Source organism: Carya illinoinensis, chromosome 7 (genome assembly GCF_018687715.1).
Source record: "Carya illinoinensis cultivar Pawnee chromosome 7, C.illinoinensisPawnee_v1, whole genome shotgun sequence".
Classification (NCBI taxonomy): Eukaryota; Viridiplantae; Streptophyta; class Magnoliopsida; order Fagales; family Juglandaceae; genus Carya; species Carya illinoinensis.
In genome coordinates this window covers 6,141,900-6,169,407 of record NC_056758.1, presented here as the reverse complement: position 1 = coordinate 6,169,407, position 27,508 = coordinate 6,141,900, and the positions used below count along the sequence as shown (strand labels likewise).

The 27,508-nt window shown below is 36.8% G+C and overlaps 2 protein-coding genes across 11 annotated transcripts in view; both read left to right on the top strand.

Annotated features, from left to right (window-relative positions):
• LOC122315536 overlaps positions 1 to 8,858 on the top strand; it is a 109,424-nt gene extending 100,566 nt beyond the window's left edge. For all 9 annotated transcript variants that reach the window (XM_043131498.1, XM_043131497.1, XM_043131499.1 and 6 more), the window contains 4 exons: positions 5,901 to 5,979; positions 6,197 to 6,356; positions 6,442 to 6,533; positions 6,786 to 8,858. In XM_043131498.1, coding sequence (XP_042987432.1) covers positions 5,901 to 5,979; positions 6,197 to 6,356; positions 6,442 to 6,533; positions 6,786 to 8,711 — 2,257 coding nt within the window. In that variant the 3' untranslated portion in view covers positions 8,712 to 8,858. The remainder of the gene's footprint in view (positions 1 to 5,900; positions 5,980 to 6,196; positions 6,357 to 6,441; positions 6,534 to 6,785) is intronic.
• On the top strand, positions 1,926 to 4,595 carry LOC122315540. Of its 2 annotated transcripts, XM_043131514.1 has the most exons (5): positions 1,926 to 2,399; positions 2,481 to 2,590; positions 2,690 to 2,798; positions 4,333 to 4,451; positions 4,579 to 4,595. In XM_043131514.1, the coding sequence occupies exons 1-4, from the start codon at positions 1,941 to 1,943 to the stop codon at positions 4,381 to 4,383; spliced, it is 729 nt and encodes a 242-aa protein (XP_042987448.1). In that variant the 5' UTR covers positions 1,926 to 1,940; the 3' UTR covers positions 4,384 to 4,451; positions 4,579 to 4,595. The 2 variants fall into 2 exon arrangements, with proteins under 2 accessions (XP_042987448.1, XP_042987447.1); XM_043131513.1 differs by lacking the exon at positions 4,579 to 4,595 and having other exon boundaries at positions 4,321 to 4,451.
• Positions 8,859 to 27,508: the final 18,650 nt, after the last annotated feature.

Here is a 27,508-nt window from a genome sequence, read left to right as displayed (position 1 = left end):
GCCATTCAATATTTTTTTTTTAAAGTCTGCAACTCTGGTTCATTCAGTATTTCCTCTTGGATTGTGTCGAACCACAAAGGCATCGGCATGCTTATGGCAAATGTCCTGTTTTCATTTCGAGTTCCTTCTTCACGTCTGGATAGGCTATCCACAGCAAAATTTTCTCGACCCCTTTTATATCCAATAGCAAAATCGTACCCCATGAGCTTTACTAACCACTTCTGTTGTGCTTCTGTAGCTATGGTTTGGTCCCATACATATCTCGGAATTTTTTGGTCAGAGCATATCACAAATTTGTTTCCAAGAAGATATGGTCTCCATTTTTGAATGGCAACAACGAGAGCCATGATCTCCTTCTCATATGTGGATCGGCTTAAGTTCCTTCCTTGTAAAGCCTTGCTTAAGTAGGCGATAGGCCTTCCATCTTGCATGAGGACAGTGCCTAAACCAAAGCCGAAAGCATCGCATTCGATCACGAATTGTTTAGAAAAATTTGGAAGAGCTAGAACTAGACCAACCATCATCGCCTTCTTGAGTTGAAGGAATGCTGCCTCTGCTCCTTCATTCCAGCAAAAGGAGTCTTTTTTGAGAACTCATGTAAGCGGACATGCAATCTGGCCATATTCTTGGATAAATTTTCGGTAATAACCGGTCAAGCCAAGGAAGCTGCGCAAGGCCTTCACGGTGGTGGGACGAAACCATTTCGTCATGGCCGTAACCTTGTCTGGGTCCATTGCCACTCCAATTTTGAAAATGAGGTGTTCCAAATAACTAACCTGCCTTTGCCCAAACTAGCACTTATCCATTCTTGCAAACAATTGATTAGCCCTCAATGTGTCTAACACCATCCATAAATGATAAAGATGGTCCTCCCACGTTAGACTAAAAACAAGTATATCGTCAAAAAATACTAATCTAGATGATACACAACCAAATGTAATTTTTCCACCTCCTCAGTTTGTTGATAATCAAAGAATTGTTTCACCATGTAAATCCAACTTGTTGAATCCTCCAAACCATTATATTTCGGAAAGTCCAATTTTGCAAATTTGGGTGTTGCTGCATTTTGCCAACCACCATTGTTCCTCCCATTCCTATTTCGTGATCTAGAGTCTTCTCCATCGCCATTGCCTTTGTTAGCAATAGAGTTCACATTCGCATTGGTTTCTTTGAACATCTTCATGAGCCTTTCCATGATACTACTGAAATTCACCATTTGCTGCTCTAGGTGTTTGATTCAGGGATCTGCCATGATCTGCTGTGATGCCAAATTATTATGAGCTTTGGCGAGGGAATGTGTTAAGCATGGTTCGACTGGGAAGGACGTCGAATCGAGTCGACATGCCTTACGTATATTGAATTAAAATTGTAAGAACAGTGGGGTTGATGAGGAACCCGCCTCTTTCAAACAGGTTTGAATAATAATTTTCTTGATAACTTTATTCATATCTCCCATACAATAATATAGTCATTCTGTTATCCAACTTTCCAAAATGAAGCAAATTAAAGCTAATGGATTTATTCCCAAAACAAAGCAACATTTCCAAAGAGAAAGTTTCCTATTGTGCTGGACTTGATCGCGTTGGATGCTCTTCCTTATTTGGATTCCACCTTCCTTACTTGGCACTCGATGTAGCTTTTGTAGTTCGACTCAGGGGTAATTGCAGGCCGTTTTGTTCGTTCTTCCTTTTTAGTAGCTTTCTAGAGCATTGTGTATGGTGTGCTAGCTAGGTTTGTCTTATTCTCACTTCTCAACTAGTTATTCTTAAATTGTGTCTCACATTAGAACCGATAATCCTGCACAGTTTGCTCGATGAAAGTCTGTTAAGTTATTGTATTGCTTGACAATATGGCATACAATCCCCCGTTAAAATTGAAATCGTATAATTTATACAGGGTTGCTGCTTTTAAACAATATTTTGGTACCGACCCAAGCCCAAATGTTTAACCCAGCCCGCCTAAAAATAAAAAAACGAAAAACAAAAAGACCCAAGACGACGTCATTTGAGGCCTACACTCTTCAACCCTCTCTCGAGTCTCCTTCCTCAGCCACGGCCCAACGTCTCTCCCTCTTTTCTCTCCACCAGCGCAGACTGCCAGGCACCCCACGGCTCTGGCTCTCTCTCTCTCTCTCCCTCTGCCCGCGTTTCCCTCGCTTCTTTGTGATTTCCGCTCGCCGCCGTTCCCAGCTCCACGCCGTCCGTGTCGATTCATGCCGCGCCGCTATCTACAGTTCGATCACCGACATTGTGAAGCTCTGCTGCACAGCCGTGCGCCACAAAGCTCCGCCGCAACCAAGCCTTTTTTTCCCTAGTCCGACACTCTCCTTCTCTTTCTCTACTCTGCACCTTCGCTCATTGTGGAACGTCCAGCGACGCCGCTCTCGGTTTCTGACAACGGCAAGTTACTACATCTCCATCTCGTTCACTCTCTTGCCGTTTCTCTCTCTCTCGCTCTAACTCTCTGTCGGCCTCTCACAGTGTCTCGGTATTAGGCTGAGCGCGGTGACCAACGAAGGCCATCGGAGCCTGCGTGACCCCTCCACGACGCCCATCTCCTCCGCCACTGACGACTTCGTACGAAATCGCCTGTAAATCTCTGAATCCTCGTCTCTCTGTCTCTGTCTCTGTCTCTCTTTGTGCATACAGTTCGGCTCTCTTTCTCAGTAACTCTCTCTCTCCTTGGTAAGCCTGCCACAGCAACCAGTGGAGGCTGCAGCACCACAAGTCCAGGAACACGGCACCATTCAATTCGTGAATTTCCATCGCCGAGTCCAGTCGAACACCGCTTCAAGCCTGGTGAGTTATCCCCTTTACCGTGTAGTTGTCATTTCAACTGTGGTTAGTTTGGGATATGTTAATTAATACCCATTTGGATAGCGAGAACGTTTAGTTTTATTTCCTCTATAACTTTTTTAAATTCTTATACAAAATATAATAAATAATTTAAATATTTCAAATTTGAATATAATAATAATATTAAAATAATATTTTATTTAACTTTCAACTTTTATCTAAAATTATTTATATCTCATCTCACACCTAAAATAGACTATTCTTAGAGGGTGTAGTGGAGTTGAATGTGCTGTTGGTTTTGTTACTGTTAAGTTGAGGTTGGTCGCAAGGGTACCCAATAGAGGGAGAATGATTTTGTTGGGTCATTTTCTATGGTTGTGCTGAAATGAAACAGGGAACTTGGTAGTGCATGTATTTGGTAGTCGGAAATTTAGGGTGGGTGTTTGGAGTGCCAAGATTAATTATAATTGGTTAAAGGAGTGGATTTTGGCTCTTATTGAGCTGTCATTCGGGTTATAGAATTTGTTTAGGTTGTTCTTGTACTAGTATGAGTTATTAATGTTTGTGATATTTTTTTGGATTGGGTCGTGATACTGGTTCTGTTCAAGTTCAATGCTTAGATAGCATATTGTAAAGTTAAGTAAGCGGTGCTCCTATGCTATATCTTGCCTAAAACTGATTGAAGTTAATTTTGTGAAGAACTTGCATATTTTGTTATGAAAACAGCCTTGGTTATTTTCTGAACTAGTCTTTGTATCTAAACATTTAATTGTGACATTTTATAACGACTGATGTAGACATGAACAATTATTTGTACTTTGTTTCTCTACTGCATAAAATGTGAATATGAAGTTTGAAAATTTTATATGATTATATGATATTTATCTGGTCAGTATTCTGTTATGATATGATATTGCATAGGCAAGCCCTGAGGCATAAGATTCTGTTGTGGTTTGGTTACGGGCACTACCATAGGCTATAATAGTGGCCTTTGGCCCTGCCTCGGGTAATAATAGTAGCTTCCGACCTTACCACGGGTAACAATAGTGGCTTTCGACCCTGCCACGGGTAACAATAATGGCCTCTGACCCTGCCTCGGGTCATAGTAGTGGCCTCTGTTCTGAGTGCAGTCACTTTGGTGACAAGGTGATTTGAAATAAGTGCCAAAGGGTATTAGAGACTATTGAAGGATTTTATTTAGGAAATTAGTTACTTCACTTTTGAATAGTATTTTGAGATAATGTTGCATTATTTGAGACTCTGTGGAGTTTTCTTTTCTTTTATATGTTGGAGAAGTTCATTTACGTCTCTGTGGAGGAACATATTTGTTTGGAATAAATGAGTTTTACATGTTACAAAGCTTCTCCCTTGATCGTTGGAGTCTATACTTGTATTGTTGGAAATCTGGAGATGGCTACTCTAATGAAAACAATTGCCATCAGTGAGCTTTGGTGTTGAATTACTTCTTTTCTAATTTTGCACATTCAAATGTTGTAGAGAGTTTTAATGTAGTCATGGCTATAAGCGCTACAAGCAGGTCTCGAACAAGCAGCTTCTCTGGCAACCTCACAGCTATACCCTTGTCTAATATGCCCAGGCTCAATTATGGTCCCAATGGCACGGTCTTTATCTCATCTGGAATACCAGACCTCGACAGTAATTCTCTACATTTATCAACTTTCTCAGGATCAAAGTATTGTACAAAATGATATCATCATGGCTTTAACAATTACTTGTGCAGTCTGCATCTCAGGAGCTTTTTGATTTATTGTCTTATTTGTAGAGATTTTAGGTGGTGGGTTTGCTTTGGGAAGTCTAGTCATGGTGATGGAAGATGCAGAAGCACCTCATCACATGCTTTTGTTGAGGAAGTTTATGTCTCAAGGACTTGTTCACAAGCAACCCCTTCTGTATGCCAGTCCATCCAAAGACCCAAAAGGATTTCTGGGCACTTTGCCTAGTCCAAGGTCATGCAAAGTTGATAAAGATAAGTCTTGTGATCACGATCCTGAACAGGTGCTCTGCTTCTTCCATTTACTTCATTTGTTTATTTAAGTGTTTCTGATTTGGGTGACCAAAAAATCTCGATTTCTATTTTTGCACAACTTGCAGGAGGGTTTGAGGATTGCTTGGCAATATAACAAGTACTTTGGTGAACATCAGCAGACTTTTGATAATACTAGAGGTAAGCTTGTCAATAACAATTTCTTAGGTGCTGCCATATACTTTCATCATCAAAATTCTACTTTTAAGTTTGGCTTTCCAGATCCATCACACTAGTTTGGCTTCTTGTGCTAATTTTGATTAGAATTTGTTCTCCTCTTTGCGGGCAAAACACACACACACACTCTCTCTCTCTCTCTCTCTCTCTCTCTCTCAATTGAAAATGGTAGCCTGACCAAATACACTGAAACAATTCAGACAAAGTCTAGTGATAGAAATTTTGGCATCTTATATATCTATATATCTAGACAGGAGGACTTCAATATTAGGGGTGGGGTCGAGTACCTTGAAACGAAGTTTGTTAATAGAAATTTTCACGCCATAAGTTTCTATAGCTAGACAGGACTTCTATATGAAAATTGGTCTTGTGCGTTCTATATTAAAGAGTGGTAATTATTTTAGAATGCAGATGCTGAAATGATTGTGACATTTGACTCCATTGGCACAATTTCATTGTGGATTCTGAGCTCAGATCTTGTTCAGTGGTATAAACCTCTTGTATCCTGTAATAGATAGCAGCATTCTTGATGTTATATAATAGGTTGCGTATGAACATTTGCTCTCGCAACCATGTTTATGGCTCCTATGACTTAAAAAATCATTTAACCTTGCTGCCAAATAAAACTTATGTTTTCTTTTATGTATTTTGGTTGTCAGGTTATGTTCATCTGTCCTTGAGCTATTTAACGAATACATTAAAGCTCCCACATTTTTTTGTTTTTTGTGGGTCTTGAATTTAGTTTCTTTGACAAAAACCCATGGCTAGACATAAAAATAGTTTTTTAAAACCCACAACTTGAGTGGCTCCTACTAATTGCATTGCCTTTTTAATCCTCAACCTCAATTCTCACATGGAATTTCGACCTTTCCATGGCATGCAAGAAATGATGGCAGCATCGCCTCCACTGGTCGTATTGCCATTCAGTCATTTTGTGCTCCACAATGCAAATATTCCAATGTGGTAAGTATATTTATATTTTGCTGGTAAGCTCTACTTTAAAATTCTCTTATATTTCATTTGATTGACGTCTCTGTTGTATTGCTAAACTTGATAGACGCGTTTTGTTATCCCCTAGAAAATCATGGTCACTTTTCAAGTCTGTTATTTTCGACTTATTTTGATTTGGAATTTTAATGCTGAGTATCAGTATACTTCTGTTAACATGATGCCATTAAAGGAATGGGATATGCTTTCTTTTATCAGATCTCTGAGAAGCATGATCCGGTCTTTTAATGCAGTTGCTGTTGTGACATTTCCACCTTCCCTTCTTTTGCCATCAGTCTCTAAACGATGGCAGCACATGGCAGACACTTTGCTGTCTGTCAGAGCAATCCCAGGTTGGATGGCAGCTTTCATGAATTCTTTTAAACTATTATAATTAGTTACATATCAAATTTTTTTTGAAGAGGGTGCTTATTACAGACCAGGACAAGGAATTGGCAAACCTCCTCACTGGTTATCAAGACATGGTCGGTCTTTTGAATGTACACAAAGTAGCCCGCGTTAATACACAGGTACAACAAAGACACGTTTCTTCCAAATATTTATGTAGGCAGTAGCACTACTTGCATCAAATTCTTCTACTATTAATTTGATTCTCACGCACACATACCTGCAATCCTATGTGTCCAGCCTCTTGAGCTCTGTGATCTCTGAATCAAATGCATGTCTAGTTATATATATTGCAGTAGCCCACAGTTTTAAGTTTTAAGATGGTAGAACTTAGACGCTTTACGGTGGAATCAAAAACCTTCATTTTCTCGAAGGTTGGTGGCAATGGTTTTCGCATCACAGAGAGGAACAGACGCCTGACCATATTCCTCCTCTTAAATGGCTCGGCAGCTTCGTGGGTGGTATCTATGGTGGGAGAAGCCATCAAAACCAGGTGGGGAAATGATTTCTTCAAAAAACAGAGGGTGGGTAATGGGATTCTTACTCTGCAGCTTCTCAGAAACTCTAGAGGCAGCTACTTACTCTTGGAGGAATTTAACAATGGTAGGAGAAGAGGTTCTCTAATCATTCCGGAAGGCATAAAGGGTAGTGGTTGGGAGGGCTTTGCTTATAACCTCAAAAAGGCGGCTGAGCACACGGTGGTGCAACCAGAAAGAGTCCAGCGACGGGATGACAAGTCTGTCCATGCCTTGAAATCGTACGCCATGGCTGTAGGATCTGAGGCAGGGTGTAGTTCTGCCATGGACATGAAGGATGAAGCTTCTGGTCTTTTCTCTGTGGACGTGGGGACATTTTCTGACAGTGGTAAAAAGTTGGGAGAGGTTGAAGGCGTGTTTTGGGCTGTCAAAGCACAACTTTCTGGTGTATTAGAAGAAGTTTCCTCATTAATGCAAAAGGTTGATATGGGACTGAGCATGGTGATGGGACTGAACAAGATGATCACGTCTTCCACTGCTGCATCCATGCGGGTTCCCGAAGTCTCTATTATGGGAAGGGACGTGCTTGGTTTAAAAGAGGGGACGTTGGTCTCCATTGGGTCAAAGGATGGGGATGGACTTGGGTTAAAAACACGGGCTGCTTCTAAAGCCCATGACCCACGGCCCACAAGCTCACGGGCAGGAGTTAGTGTAAACATGGATGGGGCTCTGAGCCTCCCCATGGGCCAGCCCATCCAAGAAGCAAGCCCGAACCCACGGGCTGAGGACACACGGGTGGAGAACCCATCCACCGGCACATCACGGGTCCTACGGGTTACCAATCAGTCGGCTAACTGTGACCCGCCGGTACAGTCTTTGCCGGCGACTTCCCCGACCACCTTGCCGGCGCAGAAACAGCCGACGAACACGGTGGTTAACTCGGTCCTGCCGGCGTCCTCCCCAAAGGCATCAACTGAGCCTTTTTCCGATGTCAATCAGTTGGCTAACTGTGACCCGCCGGCACAGGCTCTGCCGGCGACTTCCCCGACCACCCTTCCGGCGCAGAAACAGCCGACAAACACGGTGGTTACCTCGGTTTTACCGGGGTCTTCCCCAGAGGCGTCGGCTGAGCCCTTTTCCCCTGTACAGGCCACGCGTTTGGACTCCATCAGTGGTTCTCAGGCCACCGCTCCTTCCCCACGGTCACAGAAGGGGCCGACGGTCTCCGGCGACCACTCGGCTCCTATTCTGACTTCCACCCTTGCCGTTGACAGTTCTAAAGGGATGAAACTCTCTCTTCCACTGGGGCCAAACGTGGGTGATGCTTCCGGTACTTCTCAACATTCTTTGGGTTTCTCTAAGTCACTCTCAAGGATCCTGGAAACTGAGTTGGAAGTGGCTGACAACTCCTCGGTGGATGGGAGTACTTCGGATGAAGGGTCACTATACGGTTCTGATCTCCAGCTGGTATGTAAGGAATTTGGGGCAGACGCACTAGCAACCGATCTGTATGTACCTGGGGATACGCCAAGTCCTTTACGCTCATTGCCACCAACAGAACCTTCGGCTGATCCACAAGTAGATTGGATTTTTCAGAAGATTAAGGATATGAGCCATTGTTTAGGGATGTCTTGCGTGGGCTATGAGGATCAGTTGCAAGCTCTTCTCATCGCAATAAAATCAGGCCAACCTTTACTTGCTAGATCAGCAATGAAGAAGGATAGGGAACTCAAGAGACTTGCTTGCTCCATTAACTATGATGCACGAGAGGGTAGCGCGTGCAGAGGACGGCACAAGGATAGGGTGAATCTTGGCGATCCATGAAGCCCAAGATTCTTTCTTGGAATGTTCGTGGCTTAAATGACCCGAACAAGCGCCTCAAAGTGAAGAACCTATTACGGGATTGGAAAGCGGATATTATCTGCTTTCAGGAGACAAAATTAAAATTTATTGACAGGCACATAATAAGAAGCTTGTGGAATTGCCCTTATGCAGGATGGACCACTCTTGTTTCTAAGGGTGCTTCAGGGGGTATCATATTAATGTGGGATAAGCGAGTAGTCAATCTCGTGGAGGACTTTGTCGGGGAATTTTTGTTAGCATGCTCTTTCTCGAATGTGGATGATGACTTTGTTTGGGGTTTTGCAGGAGTTTATGGGCCAAATGATGATAATAGCAGAAAACTTCTCTGGGATGAGTTAGCTGGCCTATGCTGTTGGTGGGATATTCCGTGGTGTATCGGGGGCGATTTCAACATCACTCGGTTTCCGAGCGAGCGGTCGGGGGTTTCTAATTTGGGTTCAGCTATGGCTGACTTCTCAGCCCTTCTCTTTGACCTAAACTTGGTGGATCTCCCTTTGGCAGGGGGAGATTTCACTTGGTCAAACGAAAGAGCTTGGTCGAGATTGGATAGGTTTGTTGTCTCTCCTTCCTGGGAGACTCACTTTCCCAACTTGTGTCAGAAGCGACTTCCTCGGCTTTGCTCGGATCATTTCCCCATATTACTAGATTGTGGAGGTCTTCAGGAGGGACGAAGATACTTTAAGTTCGAGAACATGTGGTTAAAGGTTGACGGATTTGTTGAAAAAATCCATTCGTGGTGGGCCTCTTATCTCTTCACAGGCTCTCCTAGTTTCGTCTTAGCAGGAAAGCTTAAAGCATTAAAGAACGACCTCAGAAAATGGAATTTGGAAGTCTTTGGGCACATCAAAGACCAGCGGGACAAACTCTTTACGGAGTTACAGCAGCTGGATGAGAGAGAAGTAGATATGACGTCATCTCTTGAGGACAGGACTAGAAGACTTGTAGTACTTTCAGAGCTGGAAAAAATCACACTCATGGAGGAAATCTCGTGGAGGCAAAAATCACGGGCCCTTTGGTTAAAGGAAGGGGATAGAAGCACAAAGTTTTTCCATAGGGTCGCTAACTCCCATAGAAGGAACAACGCTATAGAGGTACTTCATGAGGATGGCAGGGTTATATCGGGTCGAGATGAAATTAAGAACCATGTTGTCCGCTCCTTTGAGACGCTTCTGACAGAGCAGTACCTTTGGAGACCCAAGACGGACGGCCTAGCTTTTGACTCCATTGACCACACTACCGCCGCATGGTTGGAGAGGCCCTTTGCAGAAAATGAGGTGTTTGGTGTGATAAAAGGTATGAACAAAGATAAAGCCCCAGGACCGGATGGCTTTCCAATGGCTTTTTTTCACACTTGTTGGGAAGTTGTTAAAGAGGACATCATGAAGGTTTTCTTGGAATTTCACTCTTTTATGAATTTTGAGAAGAGCCTTAATGCCTCCTTCATTGCTCTTATTCCCAAGAGAGCAAGATCGGTGGAAGTAAATGATTTTCACCCTATAAGTTTGATAAGTGGAGTTTACAAGATCATCTCTAAAGTCCTAGCGAAGCGGTTGAGCGAAGTCATGGGGAAGATTATCTTGAAGTCACAAAACGCCTTTGTAAAAGGAAGGCAAATTTTAGACTCGGTCCTCATTGCCAATGAATGCCTAGAGAGTAGAGTCAGAACCGGCACTCCAGGTATCTTGTGTAAACTGGATATGGAAAAGGCCTTTGATCATGTGAACTGGGATTTTTTGTTGTATATTCTTAGTAGGCATGGTTTTGGGACAAGATGGTGTCAGTGGATCAAGCACTGTATTACAACAGCCAGATTTTCTGTTTTGATCAACGGCACTCTCGAAGGCTTCTTCAACAGCTCTCGGGGTTTGAGACAAGGGGACCCATTATCCCCACTCTTATTCATCCTTGTCATGGACGTACTGAGTAGAATGTTGGACAGGGCAGTGGTTTCAGGCTTCATCTCGGGTTATTCGGTGGGCGGTTCAACACGTGGAAGCATGGTGGTTTCTCATCTCCTCTTCGCCGATGATACGCTGATTTTTTGTGATCCGGATCTGGATCAGATCCGCTCCCTCAGAGCACTTCTTCTTTGCTTCGAAGCTGTATCTGGTCTCAAGGTGAATTTATCTAAGTCGGAAGTAGTCCCCGTTGGCTCGGTTAACAATTTAGGGGAAGTGGCTGCCATCTTGGAATGCAAAGTCGCAACATTACCAATGAAGTATCTTGGACTCCCTTTGGGAGCCCCCCATAATTCTAAGGTAATGTGGGAAGGAATCGTGGAGAAAGTTGAAGGCAAACTCGCGGGATGGAAGAGAATCTACTTGTCAAAGGGCGGGAGAATCACACTTATTAAGAGTACGCTATCCAATCTTCCAACGTATTTCCTCTCACTTTTTCCAGTGCCTGCAGGGGTTTCGAATAGACTGGAAAAGATCTTTCGTGACTTTCTATGGGGAGGCTTAGAGAATACAAAGAAGTTCCATTTGATCAAATGGGAAAAAGTATGCACCCCATTATCTTGTGGAGGTTTGGGCCTACGAAATTTGAGAACCTTCAACAAGGCACTCCTTGGGAAATGGTTATGGCGCTTTCATCTTGAGGGAGACGCTCTTTGGAAAAACATCTTAGAAATCAAATATGGGTGTGCATGGGGAGGTTGGTGCTCAAATGAAGTCAGAGGGGCCTATGGTGTGGGAGTTTGGAAATATATCCGGAAGGGCTGGGATGAGTTTCTTGGCAACTGCAGGTTCGAGGTGGGAAGAGGCACGCGGACAAAATTTTGGCATGACCGTTGGTGTGGAGACGTGATCTTGAAAAATGCTTTTCCCTCTCTTTATAGGATCGCGTTGGATCAAGGTTCTTCAGTGGTTGATTATATGTGCATTAATTCTGACTCCATCACTTGGTCTGTGAGTTTCACCAGAGCTGTACAAGATTGGGAGATGGGGGACATCACTGAGTTCTATAGAGTGCTATACTCGCTGAAGCTAAGGGCAGGAAGGGAGGACAAACTACTTTGGACTAGCACAGGGAACAAGAAATTCTCGGTCCGCTCATACCATAAAGCCTTGTCGACACACTCTTCCAATACCTTCCCCTGGAAGAGCATTTGGAGGAGCAATGTTCCCCTCAAAGTCGCTTTTTTTGGTTGGGTGGCCTCCCATGGTAAAATCTTAACAATCGACAAACTAAGAAAGCGTGGATTTTACGTAATGGACTGGTGCTACATGTGCAAACGCAACGGCGAATCGGCGGATCATCTTCTCCTTCATTGTGAAGTAGTTAAGGCTTTATGGGATGCAATCTTCTTGAGGCTTGACATTGCATGGGTCATGCCCAAGAGGGTGATAGACCTATTGTCTTGTTGGCAAGGGATTAGGGGCAATCGCCAGATCGCTGCTGTATGGAAGATGATACCTTTGTGCCTAATGTGGTGCACATGGAATGAAAGAAATGGCCGCTGTTTTGAGGATAAGGAGCGTTCCCCGGACAGCTTTAGGGACTTTTTCTTTCATACTTTGTTACTTTGGGCCCACTCTATTGTATGGAATGGCACGGGATTTAATGACTTGTATGCTACTATCCGTAGCACGTAGTTTTTGTAACTAGGCTTTTCTTGTATACTCCCTGTGTACTCGGGCTTTGCCTATTTACAAGGATCAATAAATTTTCTTTTTACCTATCAAAAAAAAAAAAAAAGTTGTCATATATCTACTCTATGTATAAAAGCATCTATCCACACGTGAATAGTGGATTTTGTATGATGGAAAAATTACTTTTTTGTCCTTTTATTTGTTAATAGCGTGTTTGATGCAAAAGTTATCTTTTGTCCTTCAGGTTTGTGTTTGGTAAGCAAAAATACCTCTTTGTCCTTGAGGTTCTAATGTGTTTGATGGGTAAAAGTACCTATTTGTCTTTGAGGTTTATGTTTGATGCGCTACATTTTTGTCCATGAGGTTCTAAAATGTTTTTTATTTGGCAGGCAAAATTACCAAGGTTTTCATTTAGATGATTAGTGCTTGCTATTTTTTTTTTTCATCTTTTTCTGTCTGTCTATTTTTCCTTAATTAAATTTTATCATCTCTTGTAAATTACATTTTTAACCCTGAGATTTCTTTTGGGCAAATTTTAGATAAATTTGGTCATCCCCTTGTGCTATGATGTGCTTAGGATTAGGTTCATGTGCGATTGTTTTTAGGAATAAAACCTTATGGTATGAGTTTTTAGAAGTAAGAACATCTAATAAATTTTCTGTCCATTAGCAACTACAAAACTGTGGTCCAATCATAAGGGTTACTGTGGTAAAGAATGTCAAACTACCCTATTATTGTTTCTTTTTATTTTACATTTTCATTAAATTAGTTCAAAACATTCAACTTTCAAATAAGGAAGAACAAGGAAGAGATATTTGTGATTGTATATAGGTCCCATATTTGATGCATTTTTCTTGTGTTCAGCCCTTACAACCTTCCTTTCTCTTTGCTTTCTTTCCTACAGTACACATTCAATAATCTTCTTGCAGGTTTTGAAAGGCTATCTGTATTGAGAAGGTTGGAGGTAATGAACCTCGCTTATAATTACTTTGAAGATAGCATTTTACCATCCCTAACTCAACTTTCATCCCTTACCACATTGGTTCTTGTGGGTAATTATCCTCTGGGAAATTGGGCAACAGCTGCAGGTATTCAATGTTGTATGCAGTCTTCTTTGTCTGTATATAGATTTTTGATTATCCTTTGGACTTTCTTTTTTAAGATACAACAATCTTTCTATAAAAGAGTAATAGTAGATACAATTTTAGGGTATGCAAGTTTTGCATGTTAATTTTGAAATCTAAATTTGCTCACTTTAAAAAAAAAAAGAAAATATGCGAAATTTGAATATCTTAAGACTACAAATCATTTCCCCCTGTAAAAAAGATCTCTAAAGTCGTATTTGAAGGCCTCAAGTGGAAGAAAGAAAGACACATCAAATAGATCCTATACCATTTATTAATATCCGTATACATCGGGCAGCAATAAATTATGGTGTAGGACCCACTTTATATTTCCATCTATCTCCCACCCGAGTCCTTCAAGTTTGAGCAAGAACTTAATCAGATCTTAATCCATCATTTCTTATTTCTGCTTAAGATATTTTACCAAATCCATTTACATGAATACTTAGGATTATGAAGTTTTGCCCAAAACTAAAGTTCAAACTGTGAAATACTACTTTTCTTGTAAGTACTACCGATGACTGCATATTTGCTTCTTCATTTTAAAAAATATCATGTACAAGTACAGATTCTAAAAGCTTGTCAAGGTTGATTACTGCAGTCCAATCATCATCCCCTAGGAATCTGAATCTTGCTGGACTTGAGATGGGAGGACCTTTACCTGCCCAAGGCAAGCCTGTTGATCCGTTTTATTAATTTATAGAATTTGCAGTCAATTCCCATATTACATCCTGTTTTATTTTCTATGCTTTATTTTGTGCAGAATTATCGGCATTTGAAAACTTGGAGAGGTTGGATTTAAGTGACAATTATCTCACGGACGGCTTAACACCCGAAGATAATTAATCATGACTACTTGATGAGGTAGACTACCCTTCGGAATTTCAAAATTTCCAATTACAACTATCTTTCATGTTTTTAGTATAAGCACTGGCAGCAGAGTTAGGAGTATATATAGAGTTGTTCACATTTACCCATGCCTTTTTAGGGAAGACTATTTTTGACAGCCTTTGAACTCACAACAAAAGATTGCAATCTGCTGAAAGAAATTAAAACAAAATAAAAATAGAAATAGAGAAGATCAGAACGAGAACGAGGGATTGGGAGAAACTCTCCAAATTCTGAAAATCAAATCTTTAATTTGGTTTATATATATATATATATAAATTTTGAGGGCTTTATTTATAGGAAAATTACAAGAATGAGATAATGTGCATATCTTGATTATTATGAAAATCAAATATCTTTAATAAGATAAAAACTCACCAAATTCTGAAAATCATATCTTGATATTGACAATATAAATAAGAAAGAGGCCAATATTCGAGCTTGAATATTCATCATATATATTAGAATTACCACAATAGATGATTGCTCTGCATATATACCCACATTCTAATATTACCCTTAAATATTGTTAGCGCGCTACTTAATAGACGTTTTGTTTTTATGATTATTGTGCTAATTCTTGTGAAACAAACTAATTAAAATTAATCTTAGTGAAATAAGGAACCCATGCAGTAGAACTAAAAGGATATTATTGTGTTATTGAATTTAACAAATGATGTATTTTTTTCTTCAGAATTGCATGGTTTGTCTAAACTGAGCAAGCTAAAGCACTTAGATTTAAGTTCCAATAACTTCGGGAAGCACATTTTAAGAGTTTTGGGCACCCTCCCAGCCCTCAAAGTCTCTGAAGCTAAGAAACAACATAATCGAAGGGCTTCTTTCTATCATAGGTATATACGTGCATTTAATTAACTTGAGTTTTTTTTTAGATGCTTCAATTAAGAAATAGCTTTCTGTCTATTTTTTTTTTCACACTTTCTGTCTTTACATCCCTTGGTAGATTTGGCAAATTTTAGTAGGCTGGAGATTTTAGATATGGGTGGAAATTGCTTGAATGGGAGTATTTCTCCATATATTGGGGCATTGTCTTCAGCGAAGGCTATATCGTTATCTTACAATTATTTCAATGGAGATTTCCTTACTCAAGGTGAGTACAAAAAACAAATTAATCACCCATCTTCAATTAATTCATTAGGATCGAATGAGAGATCTACAAGTTAAAGATAGGTGCTAATTGTTGCATGGTTTAGCTATTTTCAGTGGTTCCCACTGAATAACGTTCCTACTAATTTTATTTCTTATGATAGATTTTTGCAGATTGAAGAAACTTGAAGAGTTTGATATTTCTGGCAATTACTTTGAAGGTATCCTGCCTCAATGCATAAACAATATATCATCACTAAGAGTGTTGGATATATCTAGTAACTGTTTCATTGGAAACTTGTCTTCATCTCTAGTAGCTAGCTTGAATCCCACAACTATTGAGTATATTGACATCAGTCTTAATCTTATTGAGGGTCTGTTCCCATTCAGCTTATTCGCTAATCATTCCAAGCTCAAGGTGGTTCGATTTATGAGTGACAACAAGAAGCTTGTGATTGAAACTGAAAATCCAATGGGTTGGACTCCATTATTTCAGTTAACGGTCCTAGTATTGCAGAATTGTAATCTGAACAAGCTAACTGGAAATATCCCCAAGTTTCTATTTGATCAGCATAGATTGGAAGAAGTTGATTTCTCTCACAACAAGTTGAAAGGAAGCTTCCCCTTTTGGTTGCTGGAAAACAGTACAAGGCTACAACTGCTAAATCTTAGAAATAACTCTTTTGAGGGTCAATTTTATTTACAACGAGAGCACCGTATTTATATTTCTTGGATGGTTGTCTCAGGAAATCACTTAGATGTGTGACTTCAAGAAAATATTGGAAAGACAATGCCATATTTAGATATATTTAGATGGTCTAAATGTTTCCCAAAATCATTTTGAATCTAATCTTCCATCCTTAATTGGTGACATGAGTTATTTGAATGTATTGGATTTGTCCTTTAATAAATTCTTGGGAAAGGTGGCAACGGAATTGGTTTCCAAATGTACCTCCTTGGAAACTTTGAATTTATGCAATAACAACTTTCAGGGTGAAATCTTCTCGAAGCATTTCAACTTGTCAGCCTTAGAGCATTCGCATCGAAATATGCAAATGCATAGTTAAAGCCACTTTTTGGATATTAGACATCAAAACTGCCTGCATTGAATTAGGCAAAAGTAAATTTTGTAGCTTTTAGTTACAGTAATTGGATAGAAATGATTAAATTTGATCTATACTGTACAAAGGTCAAATATTTATTTTATTAATTTATGTAACTCTCTCTTCCATCCTGCATGAAGACATTGAATTAATAATTAATTTATTAAATAATTAGGAAGTTAAATATTTTTTAATTAAAATTAAATTCATGATAAAATTAAATAAATTAAAAATATCCAAATTAAATAATTTTTTAGGTTAATATTATTTTATTACTATATAATGAATAAATGAATAATTCAATATAGGGATTTGATGTGAATGAAATAGTTAAAATTAAATTCATCTCATATTATTTTATTGTTATATAATGAAAAAATAGCTATTTCAATGTGGAGATTTATATAAATGGAATAGCCAATATCTAAATTCATCTTACATTCATCAAAACTATCCTTTACATATGCGTAATCCAATAACAATGCTTTTATTAATGCTTCAATTGAACAACAATCAATTCACAGGTACTCTATCTAGCGTATTATCAACTCTTAGAATCATGTATCTGTTTGATATTGGGAACAGCAACATGTCAAGTACAATTCTCAGTTGGATAGTAAACATATTAGTCTCGGGGAGTTTTTGTCATGAGTAATAATTTTTTTGAGGGTCACATTCCATGTGGAATAGAGTTTTTAATAGATCTTTCTCATAACTCACTTTCGGGACCTTTACCTTCTTGCTTGGACGCATAGTTTATTATACTTTTGCAAGGGAACAAGCTTACAAGATCTATACCAAAAGCTCTTTTTAACTCATCTTCTCTTGTGATATTGGATCTTAGATAAAACTACTTTTTCAGCACCCTTCCTATTGAAATCAGTACATTTTGACTTAAGAATACTTTTGTTGGGAGGCAACAATTTTAGTGGTATGATTCCAAACCAAATATATTTGCTAAAGAAAATAGCCATAATGGATCTTTCAAGGAATTCCTTTTTTGGGACAATACTGCATTATTTTCACAATATTACTTTTGGGAAGATAAATGCTTTGATCTTGCCTTATCCCAAGGTTATTATAATCTTGGGCTATTTATGGTGAGAGAAATTTCATCATATGCAAGTCTTCTAGTGAGATCACATGGTTCGAATTATGTTGATATAGATATGCCATTTGATAATCAAGTTGAGGTTGAGTTTGTAACGAAGTATAGGTCTTGCTCCTACAAGGGTGGCATCCTTGATTACATGTCTCGATTGGATTTGTCATGCAACAAACTAACCGGTGGAATCTCAGTGGAACTAGGACAATTATCTTCAATTCATTCACTAAACTTGCGTCACAATCAATTGAGAGGTTCGATTTTGGAGAAGTTTTCGAGTTTGGCTTCAATAGAAAGTTTGGACCTTTCTCACAATAGTTTGAGTGGAGAAATTCCCTCAATATTGATTGATTTGAATTTTATGGGAACATTTAATGTTGCATACAATAATTTATCTGGTAAAGTTCCTGATATGAAAAATCAATTTCGAACTTTTGAGAAAAGTAGCTATGAAGAAAATCCATTTCTTTGCGGACCACCGTTGGAGAATGGTTGTAGTACCATAACAGAAAAGTCAAATTCAAAAGCAAGTGGGGGGGAATGGTATGAGGTAGATCCTGTAGTCTTTTTTGCAAGCTTCTCAGTATCTTACATTATTTTCTTTTCAATGGTAGCTAGTATCCTTTATATTAATCCTTATTGGAGGCACATGTGCTTCAATTTGATTGAGGATATCATGTACTGGAGTTATTTTACAGTTTTAGGGTTGTCAAATTGACTATGTCGACATTAGATAATTGATATCTCTTGTTCAAATGGACATCTTGATTTAGAGGTAGTGATGATATATGATGATATATGGTCAGTCGTGTACAATGCATATGTATTAAATATTGATTATCAATATTGGTGGTTGTGCTCTAATATTATGAATCAAGGAACTCACTTCCCCTCTTTCATCTATACGGTAATTCTTATTATAATTTTATGCTGAAAGTTGTCTTATGCTATAGACAACTGGCTTTCATTGTAGTTTCCAACGATTGCAGCAATTAGTCATATTTTTTCAGTCCAAAAAAATTTAAATCGCCGAAAACGGCTATGTTTCCCGTGGCAAATAATTCGCTGGAATTTTCTAAGGCTAGTACCAATACACTCAGAAAGCATAGATTTGAAGCGATTATCTTTGGACGTAAATAACCATTTTGTGCCTCACTATATATTCATAGCAATTTGAGTGGTCCTGTTAGTTTCTTTATTGAAGTTATATTGATATTCAATCTTATGATCCAACCAGGCTGGAAAAGAAGTACCCAAATTATTTTTATCACAAATAATAACCTGGTCTTCTATTCAAAGAACTTTAATTTAGTGTGTTTTTATGGCTATAAAAATAGGATTAATGTTAGAATTGCTCAAGGAAAATGTAAATATATAAGTCATCAAAGGGGAGCAATGTAAATTATCATAAACAAGGCAAATGATCAAACATAAGTCTCTATTGATTGATGATGTGTTCATGTAACGCCTTAATGGAAGATCTAAACCATATGACCTATATTCTAAAAGAATTAGTCAATGATATAATTAAAATCACATTGGAACATTATAAAGAGCAAGAAATTCTCATTCCTAAATAATGTGGGATCCCACACACAACCTACCCTTACACATCATATGGGGTATCACAATCTCCCACATTTAAATTCTTGACTTCCTCGTCGGGCCCGTGCTTCGTAGGTGACACGGTTCAAGTCCCATGCTTCTAATTGGGATAGACATTGATATTATTTGTAACGCCCTAATGGAAGGTCCTAACCACATGTCCTATACTCTAAAATGACTTGTCAATGATGCAGTTAAACCCCATTGAAATATACACCATCTACCCTTATACATGATCAAATGGAGTATCAAAATTCAATCATACACAAGGAAATCCAATAAGATTAATTTAAATCAAATACATCATCAGCAACCACTAAATCCAAATGTAATTATTTAGCATTAAGGAAATGATCCCCTCTTTCAGCCTCAAGATGGGTTTATCTTGTGCATTAAACCTTACATGGTGCGTGGATCCTTGAAGTAGTGTTGGTGTACACATCACACCATCCCATTAACCAAACCACCATGTGCATCTATTTACATCTACCTAGCCATGAGCATAACTCGTGTTTGTCTGGTACATATAACCACCACAAATTCTACATAATAAATGTCAACATCAGTACTACTATTGTTTAGGAAAAAGAAACAGAAAAAAATATCATAAAGTTAATATATTGTTATAATATAATTTTTATTTGGATATTTGAAAAAATTGAATTATTTTTTATGTTTTGTTTGGGAGTTTGGAAAAGTTATAATGGTTAGGTAATGATTAAATAAAAATGTTGAAAATTTAAATTTGAAAAGTGTTTGTGTTTGTGGTGTTTAGATGATGAGATGAGATGAGATTAGATGAGAGTATCTTACAATCCAAACAAAGAGATGCGTATACCTCTAATACCCTTAGATATTACTATTTAACCAAGAGATTAGAAATGTGTTATCTACAGAATGAATAGATTTTAATAATAAATTTTTACAAAATGAAAACTTTTGAAAGAGAGAATTTCGAAATTGCCTTATTCGATTATTCAATTCATAGGCCAATGGATTTATTTATAGAGGGCCAAAAAAAGATAGTACCAAAAGTTTAACTTTTCATTTCACTAACATATGTTCCGAATAGGTATAACTAATTTTTTTTTTGAAAAAAAAGAATAGGTATATCTGTTATACCTAATCCCAAAACTACACATACTTTAGTCGATCTTGGTCCAACGGTTACACCTAACTAAGCCAATGGATAGCTTATACTATATATATAGACCCAATTTATTATAATCATAACTTATAAACTTTTAATAAATTATTTTCTTTTCAAAATAATTCCTAACTTCTAATTAGATCTCAAAAATAATATTAATAATAAATATAATATATAATTATTTTGAAAATATTTCCAGAACTTTTAAATAATGTTTATCACAAACTACTATAAATATTACAATCCCCCGTCTAGGTTATGATATTAAATTTTCAATAAGTACTGATATCCTCATGCATATAAGAAGGTAATATTTTGACTAGTTTAAACCTTCTAGTAGTACAAATATCTCAAATTCCTAACAAAGTCAACGGTGGTCTAGGCTTTCACCAAAACTTTATACGTTAACAACAGAAATATCACACACATGATTCCCACCCATTTTAGAGAGATATCTCACCAATTAGTTTGGACTAATCTATGTACTCCATCCTAACATTCACAAACATTTACAAACATAAACCTTAAACTTTTGCAAGAAGTTGTCACCACCTCTTATATTCACATAGGTAAAGTTCTTTTTGTGTCTCTGTTATTTCAGACACTTACACAACTATTGAATTTCATTAAGAGTATAATACTCATCCTTCATTTAGCGTAACAATCAGCACTGACCATCCTAGATGAGTTTCTCACATTACATTAAATTTTAGTGCTATTTCAGCCATTGAATTGTAACTTGTTATTTCTCTTTAAAGTTTAGACTATTTATTAATAATATAAGGTTGGGTTCTTATTACAAGTGACTTTTAAAAGAAATAAAGGTTTCAGACTCATTCCACTAGATGTACTAGTTACCAAATCTATGGAGAGTCCCTTTGTGAAAGAATCTGCCAAGTTTTTACTTGACCGCACATATACAATAGTGATAATACCATCACTTATTATTTGCTTGAAATATTCATGCCTCAAACTAATATGTCTAAATTTTCTATTATATATTTTACTATAAACCCTAGACGTAATAGCTTCACTATCGATTGTGGCCACAACTTTATGTCAGATAACAAATTCTTTAGCTATTCTGCTTCTTTGCCCATTGCCTCCAAGGCTACGAATTCAAATTCCCTTGTGGGATGAGAAATACACATCTGTTTCTTAGAAGTCCTTGAAGCAACTCCACTACTAAGGGTGAAAACTCACCTAGACGTAGCCTTGTTATCACTTGCACTAGTTATCCAACTCGCATCACAATATCCTTCTAGTACAACAGGAAAGTTGGTATAACATAGTTCTAACAAACTAGTTTTTCTAAGGTACCCAATGTCTCTAATACTTGCTTTCTAATGCTCCATACTAGGATTACCCATATATCTAGAAAGTTTGCATACTACAAAGGAGATATCTATCCTAGTGCAATCCATTGCATATATTAAATTACCAATTGCACTATCATATTTTATAATTTTTGATTTTACAAATTCAAATTCCATTGTAGGATGTGAAATACACATCTATTTTTTAGAAGCCCTTGAAACAACTCCACTACCTAGGGTGAAAATCAACTAAATGCAGCCTTGTTATCACTTGCACTAGTAATCCAACTAGCATAACAATATCCTTCTAGTGCAGCAAGAAAGTTGGTATAATTTTACCATCAATTTTACAGCTATGTTTACGTTTGGAGAGCACTGTAAATTTTCTTTTTCTTCAATTTCTTTTAAACATTACTTTGATGTTTATTTACATTCAAATTTTGAAGTTTATTTTCATGAACATGTCTAAAATTCTTGATATGAGTTTAATTATGTTTTTATCATAATTTAGAATAATCTTAATCAATTGAGAGCCTGATCTATAATTTTGTTAAAAATGAAATCTTAATCTTTTATTTGTTTTTTAACAGATACAAGTGATGGTTTGATTATATATCTTTGAGTGAAGAAGAATGTACTTTAGATACTTTATTTAAAAAGAATTTCAACGATGATATTTTCCATGATAATAAGATTGATTTCTAAATTATCATGTAGATGTTCGGGAAGAATCAATTATCATACATATATTACTATGAGTCAATAAGGTGGATTCCAAAACCTTAGATCATTCTCCATTAATAGTTTATTCGCTATTTATGTTAGTTTGCATTTTAGAATTTATTTTAGTTCTTTTTATTGGGATTGATTTATTAAATTAATTATTTCTTATTTTGAATAATTGATTATTTGGTTCTAATTAATTTCTTATTTTATTTTACAGCTCATTTTTTTGAACTAGATGATAATTTATATGGTTTATATTTGATTAATTTCCTACATTTTTACAATTGTTCTTATGGGTTCGACCTCATTCTTGCTATCACTAATAATAACCTGTTCTCTATGCAAAGAACTTTAATTTAATGTGTTTCTATGACTATAAAAATAGGATTGTTAGAATTGCTCAAGGAAAATGTAAATATATAAATCATAAAAGGGGAGCAACGTAAATTATCATAAACAAGACAAATGATCATACATAAGTTTCAATTCATTGATGAACTCTTAAATGTGTTCATGTAACGCCCTAATTTATGGTCCAAACCACATTGCTTGTACTTCAAAAAGACTAGTCAATGTTACAATTGGAGCCCAATTGGAACATTATAAATAATAAGAATTTCTCATTCTCAAATAATGTGAGATCTCATAAATAACCTACCCCTACGATCTTACCCCACCTTAAATTATTGACGTCCTCGTCGAGCCTGTGCTTCGTAGGTGACATGGCTCAAGTCCCACATTTTTTATTGAGAAAGCCTCTGATACTATTTGTAACACCCTAATGAAAGACCCGAACCATATGGTCTATACTTCAAAATAATTAGTCAATTATACAATTGAAACCCCATTGGAACATACACCACCTACCCTTACACATCAAATGGGGTATCACAGTTCAACCATACACAAGGAAATCTAATAAGATTAACTTAGATCAAATACATCATCAACAACCACCAAATCCAAATGCAATTATTTAGCATTAAGGAAATGATCCCCTGCTTCAGCCTCAAAATGGGTTTATTTTGTGCATTAAACCTTACTTGGGTGCGTGGATCCTTGAAGTAGTGTTGGTGTTTGTTGAACCCAAGGTTTCAAGTTTCATGTGATTATAAATCTACACATGGATTTTGATGATAACAAATGAATTCAAAGAATAAAGGAGTTTCAAGCTCAAGTTGTCCACACAATGGAGTCAAGCACATCAAAGAACCAAGCATGAGCAAGAAGGAAACAAGTTCACATTAAAGTCATAGAGTAATGTTGTAAATCTCTTAAAATTCGAAATTAGGATTAATGCTCAAAATTAATATTTTATCATAAAGTATTAAAATACATTTTCCACATGTACATGAATTTTTTTGAAAATTAAATTTGAAAATTTTGAAAGATGATTGATTGTCATCTTTTACATGTGCATGCCTTGATTAAAAGGTTGAACTTTGAAAATATTAAAGATGATTGATCGTCATCTTTTACATGTGCATGCCTTGATTAAAGGGTTGAACTTTGAAAATATTAAAGATGATTGATTGTCATCTTTCACATGTGCATGTTTTATTTGAATATTTTCAAAAGTGATTGATGCTTTTTTAGACTTATACAAAAGGTAGATGATTTTGTTTGAAAAATTTAAAAAGTAAAGTGTGATCCTTTTGTCATATACAAAAAGTAAAATATTAGGTTTGAATTTTTTGAAAAAGAAAGTGTGCTCATTTTGTCATATGCAAAAAGTAAAAGATTATATTTGAATTTTTTGAAAAGGAAAGTGTGCTCCTTTTGTCATATGCCAAAAGTAAAATATTAGGTTTGATTTTTTTGAAAAAGTAAATGATGTTGATTTTGACAATTGAAAAAGAAGAACCTTTTATTTGAACTTTTTGAAAAAGTGAATGATGTTGTTTTTGACATGTGAATCTTTTTTAATTTGAATATGAAGTCTCATATGCCTATAAATAGATCATTTAAGAGCTTCACATTTACAACAACCAAGAGCATACAACATTCATTCAAAGCTTTCATTCTCTCTTCTCTAAGCATTGAGCCTTAATCCTTGTTCATTTTGAGAGATATAGTTTGCGCTGTATTGTTCTTATTTCACTCATTGAGGAGTGTTTTCTGATAACCTACCCACTATCAGCTTTTGTATCAGAAAAAGAGTGTGTATAACCCTTGTGCGTGTAGAAAGTATTCTACACGGGGAATAGTTGAATCACCACGTGTAAGGTGATTGCAAGTGTAGAGGGTGTTCTACACGAATCCTTTGTAGTGATGTTGTTCAAAGGTGTAATAAGTTTCTATCTCCACCTGAAGGAGGTTGAATAGTGAATTTGGGAATCCTCAAGGGGTAGCTTGAGGCGAGGACGTAGGCAGTGGGGCCGAACCTCGTTAACATACTGAGTTTGCTTCTCTCTTACCCTTACTCTTTATATTTATTGTTATTTCATATTTTGTTTATATTTTATATTATATATTTGATTTATAATTGTTATTTTTTAATACAACTCAATTCACCCCCCCTCTTGTGTTAGTCATCTGGGCAACAATTGGTATCAGAGCTAGTTGACCTGTACTGTTCATACAGGCAGATCACTCATGGGAACTCTCGCTTGTGACTGTGTCACCGAACCAAGACTCTCCGACCATGAGTGACGGTGCACCGGTAGAGACGGTGGCCGGCTAGTCTGGTAGGTACAATTGTTAGGTGACATAGGTGCGGCCTATGATCAGTAACAATTGGTATCAGAGCTAAGAGCTCTATTATAAGATTAACTATCTTTTGAGTTAAGATCTTATGGCTAACATTGCAGCTTCATTTGGTGAAGGTCAATCTAGCAGTCGGCCTCCACTCTTTTGTGGAGATAATTACTCATTCTGGAAAGTTAGAATGAGAATATTTCTTCAAGCTCAAGGTAGAGAAATCTGGAAATGTATTGTAAATGGACCTTATATTCCAACAAAAGTGGTTGATGGAGTAAAGGTCAAAAAGGAAGAAGAAGAATTTAATCGTGAAGACGATAGACTTTATACTTTAAATTTAACTGCTATGAATTTATTATATAATGCTCTTAATGGAAATGAATTTAATAGAATAATGAATTGCGCTACGGCAAAGGAAATTTGAGATAATTTGGAAGTAACTTATGAAAGAACTTCGCAAGTCAAGGAATCAAAAATTTATATTCTTACTCATGAATATGAAATGTTTAAAATGAATGATGATGAATCTATTTCTAGTATGCACACTCGTTTTACTAACATCATAAACAGCTTGACAGCTCTTGGCAAAGTTTATTCCAAGGTGGAGATAGTAAGAAAAATTCTCAACTCTTTACCAAAACGTTGGGAATCAAAAGTTACAGCGATTCTTGAAGCTAGAGACCTCAAGAAGCTCGAAGTCAATGAACTCATCGGGTCACTTATCACCCATGAGTACACATTGAAAATAGGAGAAGAAGAAGGAAAGCCAAAGAAGAGCTTAGCACTTAAAGCTGTTCCTCATGAAAGTGAAAGTGATGAAGATGAGGAAAATGACGAATTCAGAGGTTTTTGAAGAAAAATAGAACTCCTCCGAGGAAATCCTTCAAAAAGTTTTCCAAGAAAGATTCAGGTAAAAATGACACTTTAATTTGTTATAAATGCAATAAACCTGGTCATATCAAGCCAGATTGTCCTCTGCTAAAGAAAGATCGAAACAAGGGCAAGAAAGCAATGAAAGCTACATGGGATGATAATTCAAGTAACTCAGATAGTGAAGCAAGCAATGAAGAATCAACAAATCTTTGTCTTATGGCTAAAGATGACATTGAGGTAACAAATCTTGATAATATTGAAAATCCTTCATATGAAGAATTGCAAAATGTTTTAGAAGAGGTTTATGAGGAATTTGAAAAATTGAGTATCAAGTATACTGCTTTGAAAAAGAAAAATTCTTCTTTAACAAACGAAATTGAAATTTTAAGAAAAGAAAGTATCATTTTGAAAGATGAAAATCTTGAATTGAATAAGAAGAAAACCGATTTAGAAAATATTGTTGAAAACTTTACGAATGGAAAAAGAAATTTTGAAAAACTTCTTGGTAGTCAAAGATGTGTTTTTGACAAGGCAGGTTTGGGATATATGCCAAAACAAAAATACAAACCTTATAAAAATTTCTTTGATAATCATTCTACATCAAAGACTAATATTCAAAATTTTTTTCATAAAAATAATTTTGTCAAAAAAGGATATTATTATAATCATTCAAGCTTTTCATATATGTCACATGCTATTTGTAATTTTTGTAATAGAAATGGTCATAATTATCATACTTGTCCTATTCGAAGAAATCATACAATGACTATTAGGGCCATATGGGTACCTAAAAATCTTGTTTCTTCTAATACTAATAAATAAAGGACCCAAAGAACTTGGGTACCAAGAAAAATCATTTTAATTGTTTTTATAGGTATGCATGAAGTCATCCACAAGCAAAAATAAATGGTTTTTAGATAGTGGATGTTCAAGACACATGACGGGAGACAAGACTAAGTTCTTTGATGTTAGATCTAAAGAAGAAGGACACGTGACATTTGGAGACAACTCAAAAGGGAAGATCGTGGGAATAGGTAAAATTGGTAATGAATCTTCTCTCATAATTGAAGATGTTCTACTTGTTGAAGGTCTAAAACATAATCTTTTGAGTATAAGTCAATTATGTGATAAAGGATTTACAGTTACTTTCAAAATGGATAAATGCATTATTTTGAATGATCATGATTGTAATATTTGTTTTATTGCTTTTAGAAGTAACAATGTTTATACAATCGATTTTGAAGAAATTACCTCACAAGATGCTATTTGCTTTTCAGCTCAAAATGAAACTAGTTGGCTATGGCATAGAAGATTAGGTCATGCCAATATGGAACTTATTTCCAAACTTTCAAAAAATGATCTTGTGAGAGGTTTACCAAAAATAAATTTTCTTAAAGACAAAATTTGTGATGCATGTCAATTTGGTAAACAAACAAAAACTTCTTTTAAAACTAAGAAACATATTTCCACT

Excerpts from the sequence above, each read along its gene's own strand:
- LOC122315540 (XM_043131513.1), top strand. The coding sequence starts at position 1,941 with ATGTTTAACCCAGCCCGCCTAAAAATAAAAAAACGAAAAACAAAAAGA. Across the intron at positions 2,400-2,480 it reads GCTCTCGGTTTCTGACAACG|TGTCTCGGTATTAGGCTGAG; the intron begins GCAAGTTACTAC and ends GGCCTCTCACAG. Across the intron at positions 2,799-4,320 it reads CGAACACCGCTTCAAGCCTG|CGCTACAAGCAGGTCTCGAA; the intron begins GTGAGTTATCCC and ends CATGGCTATAAG.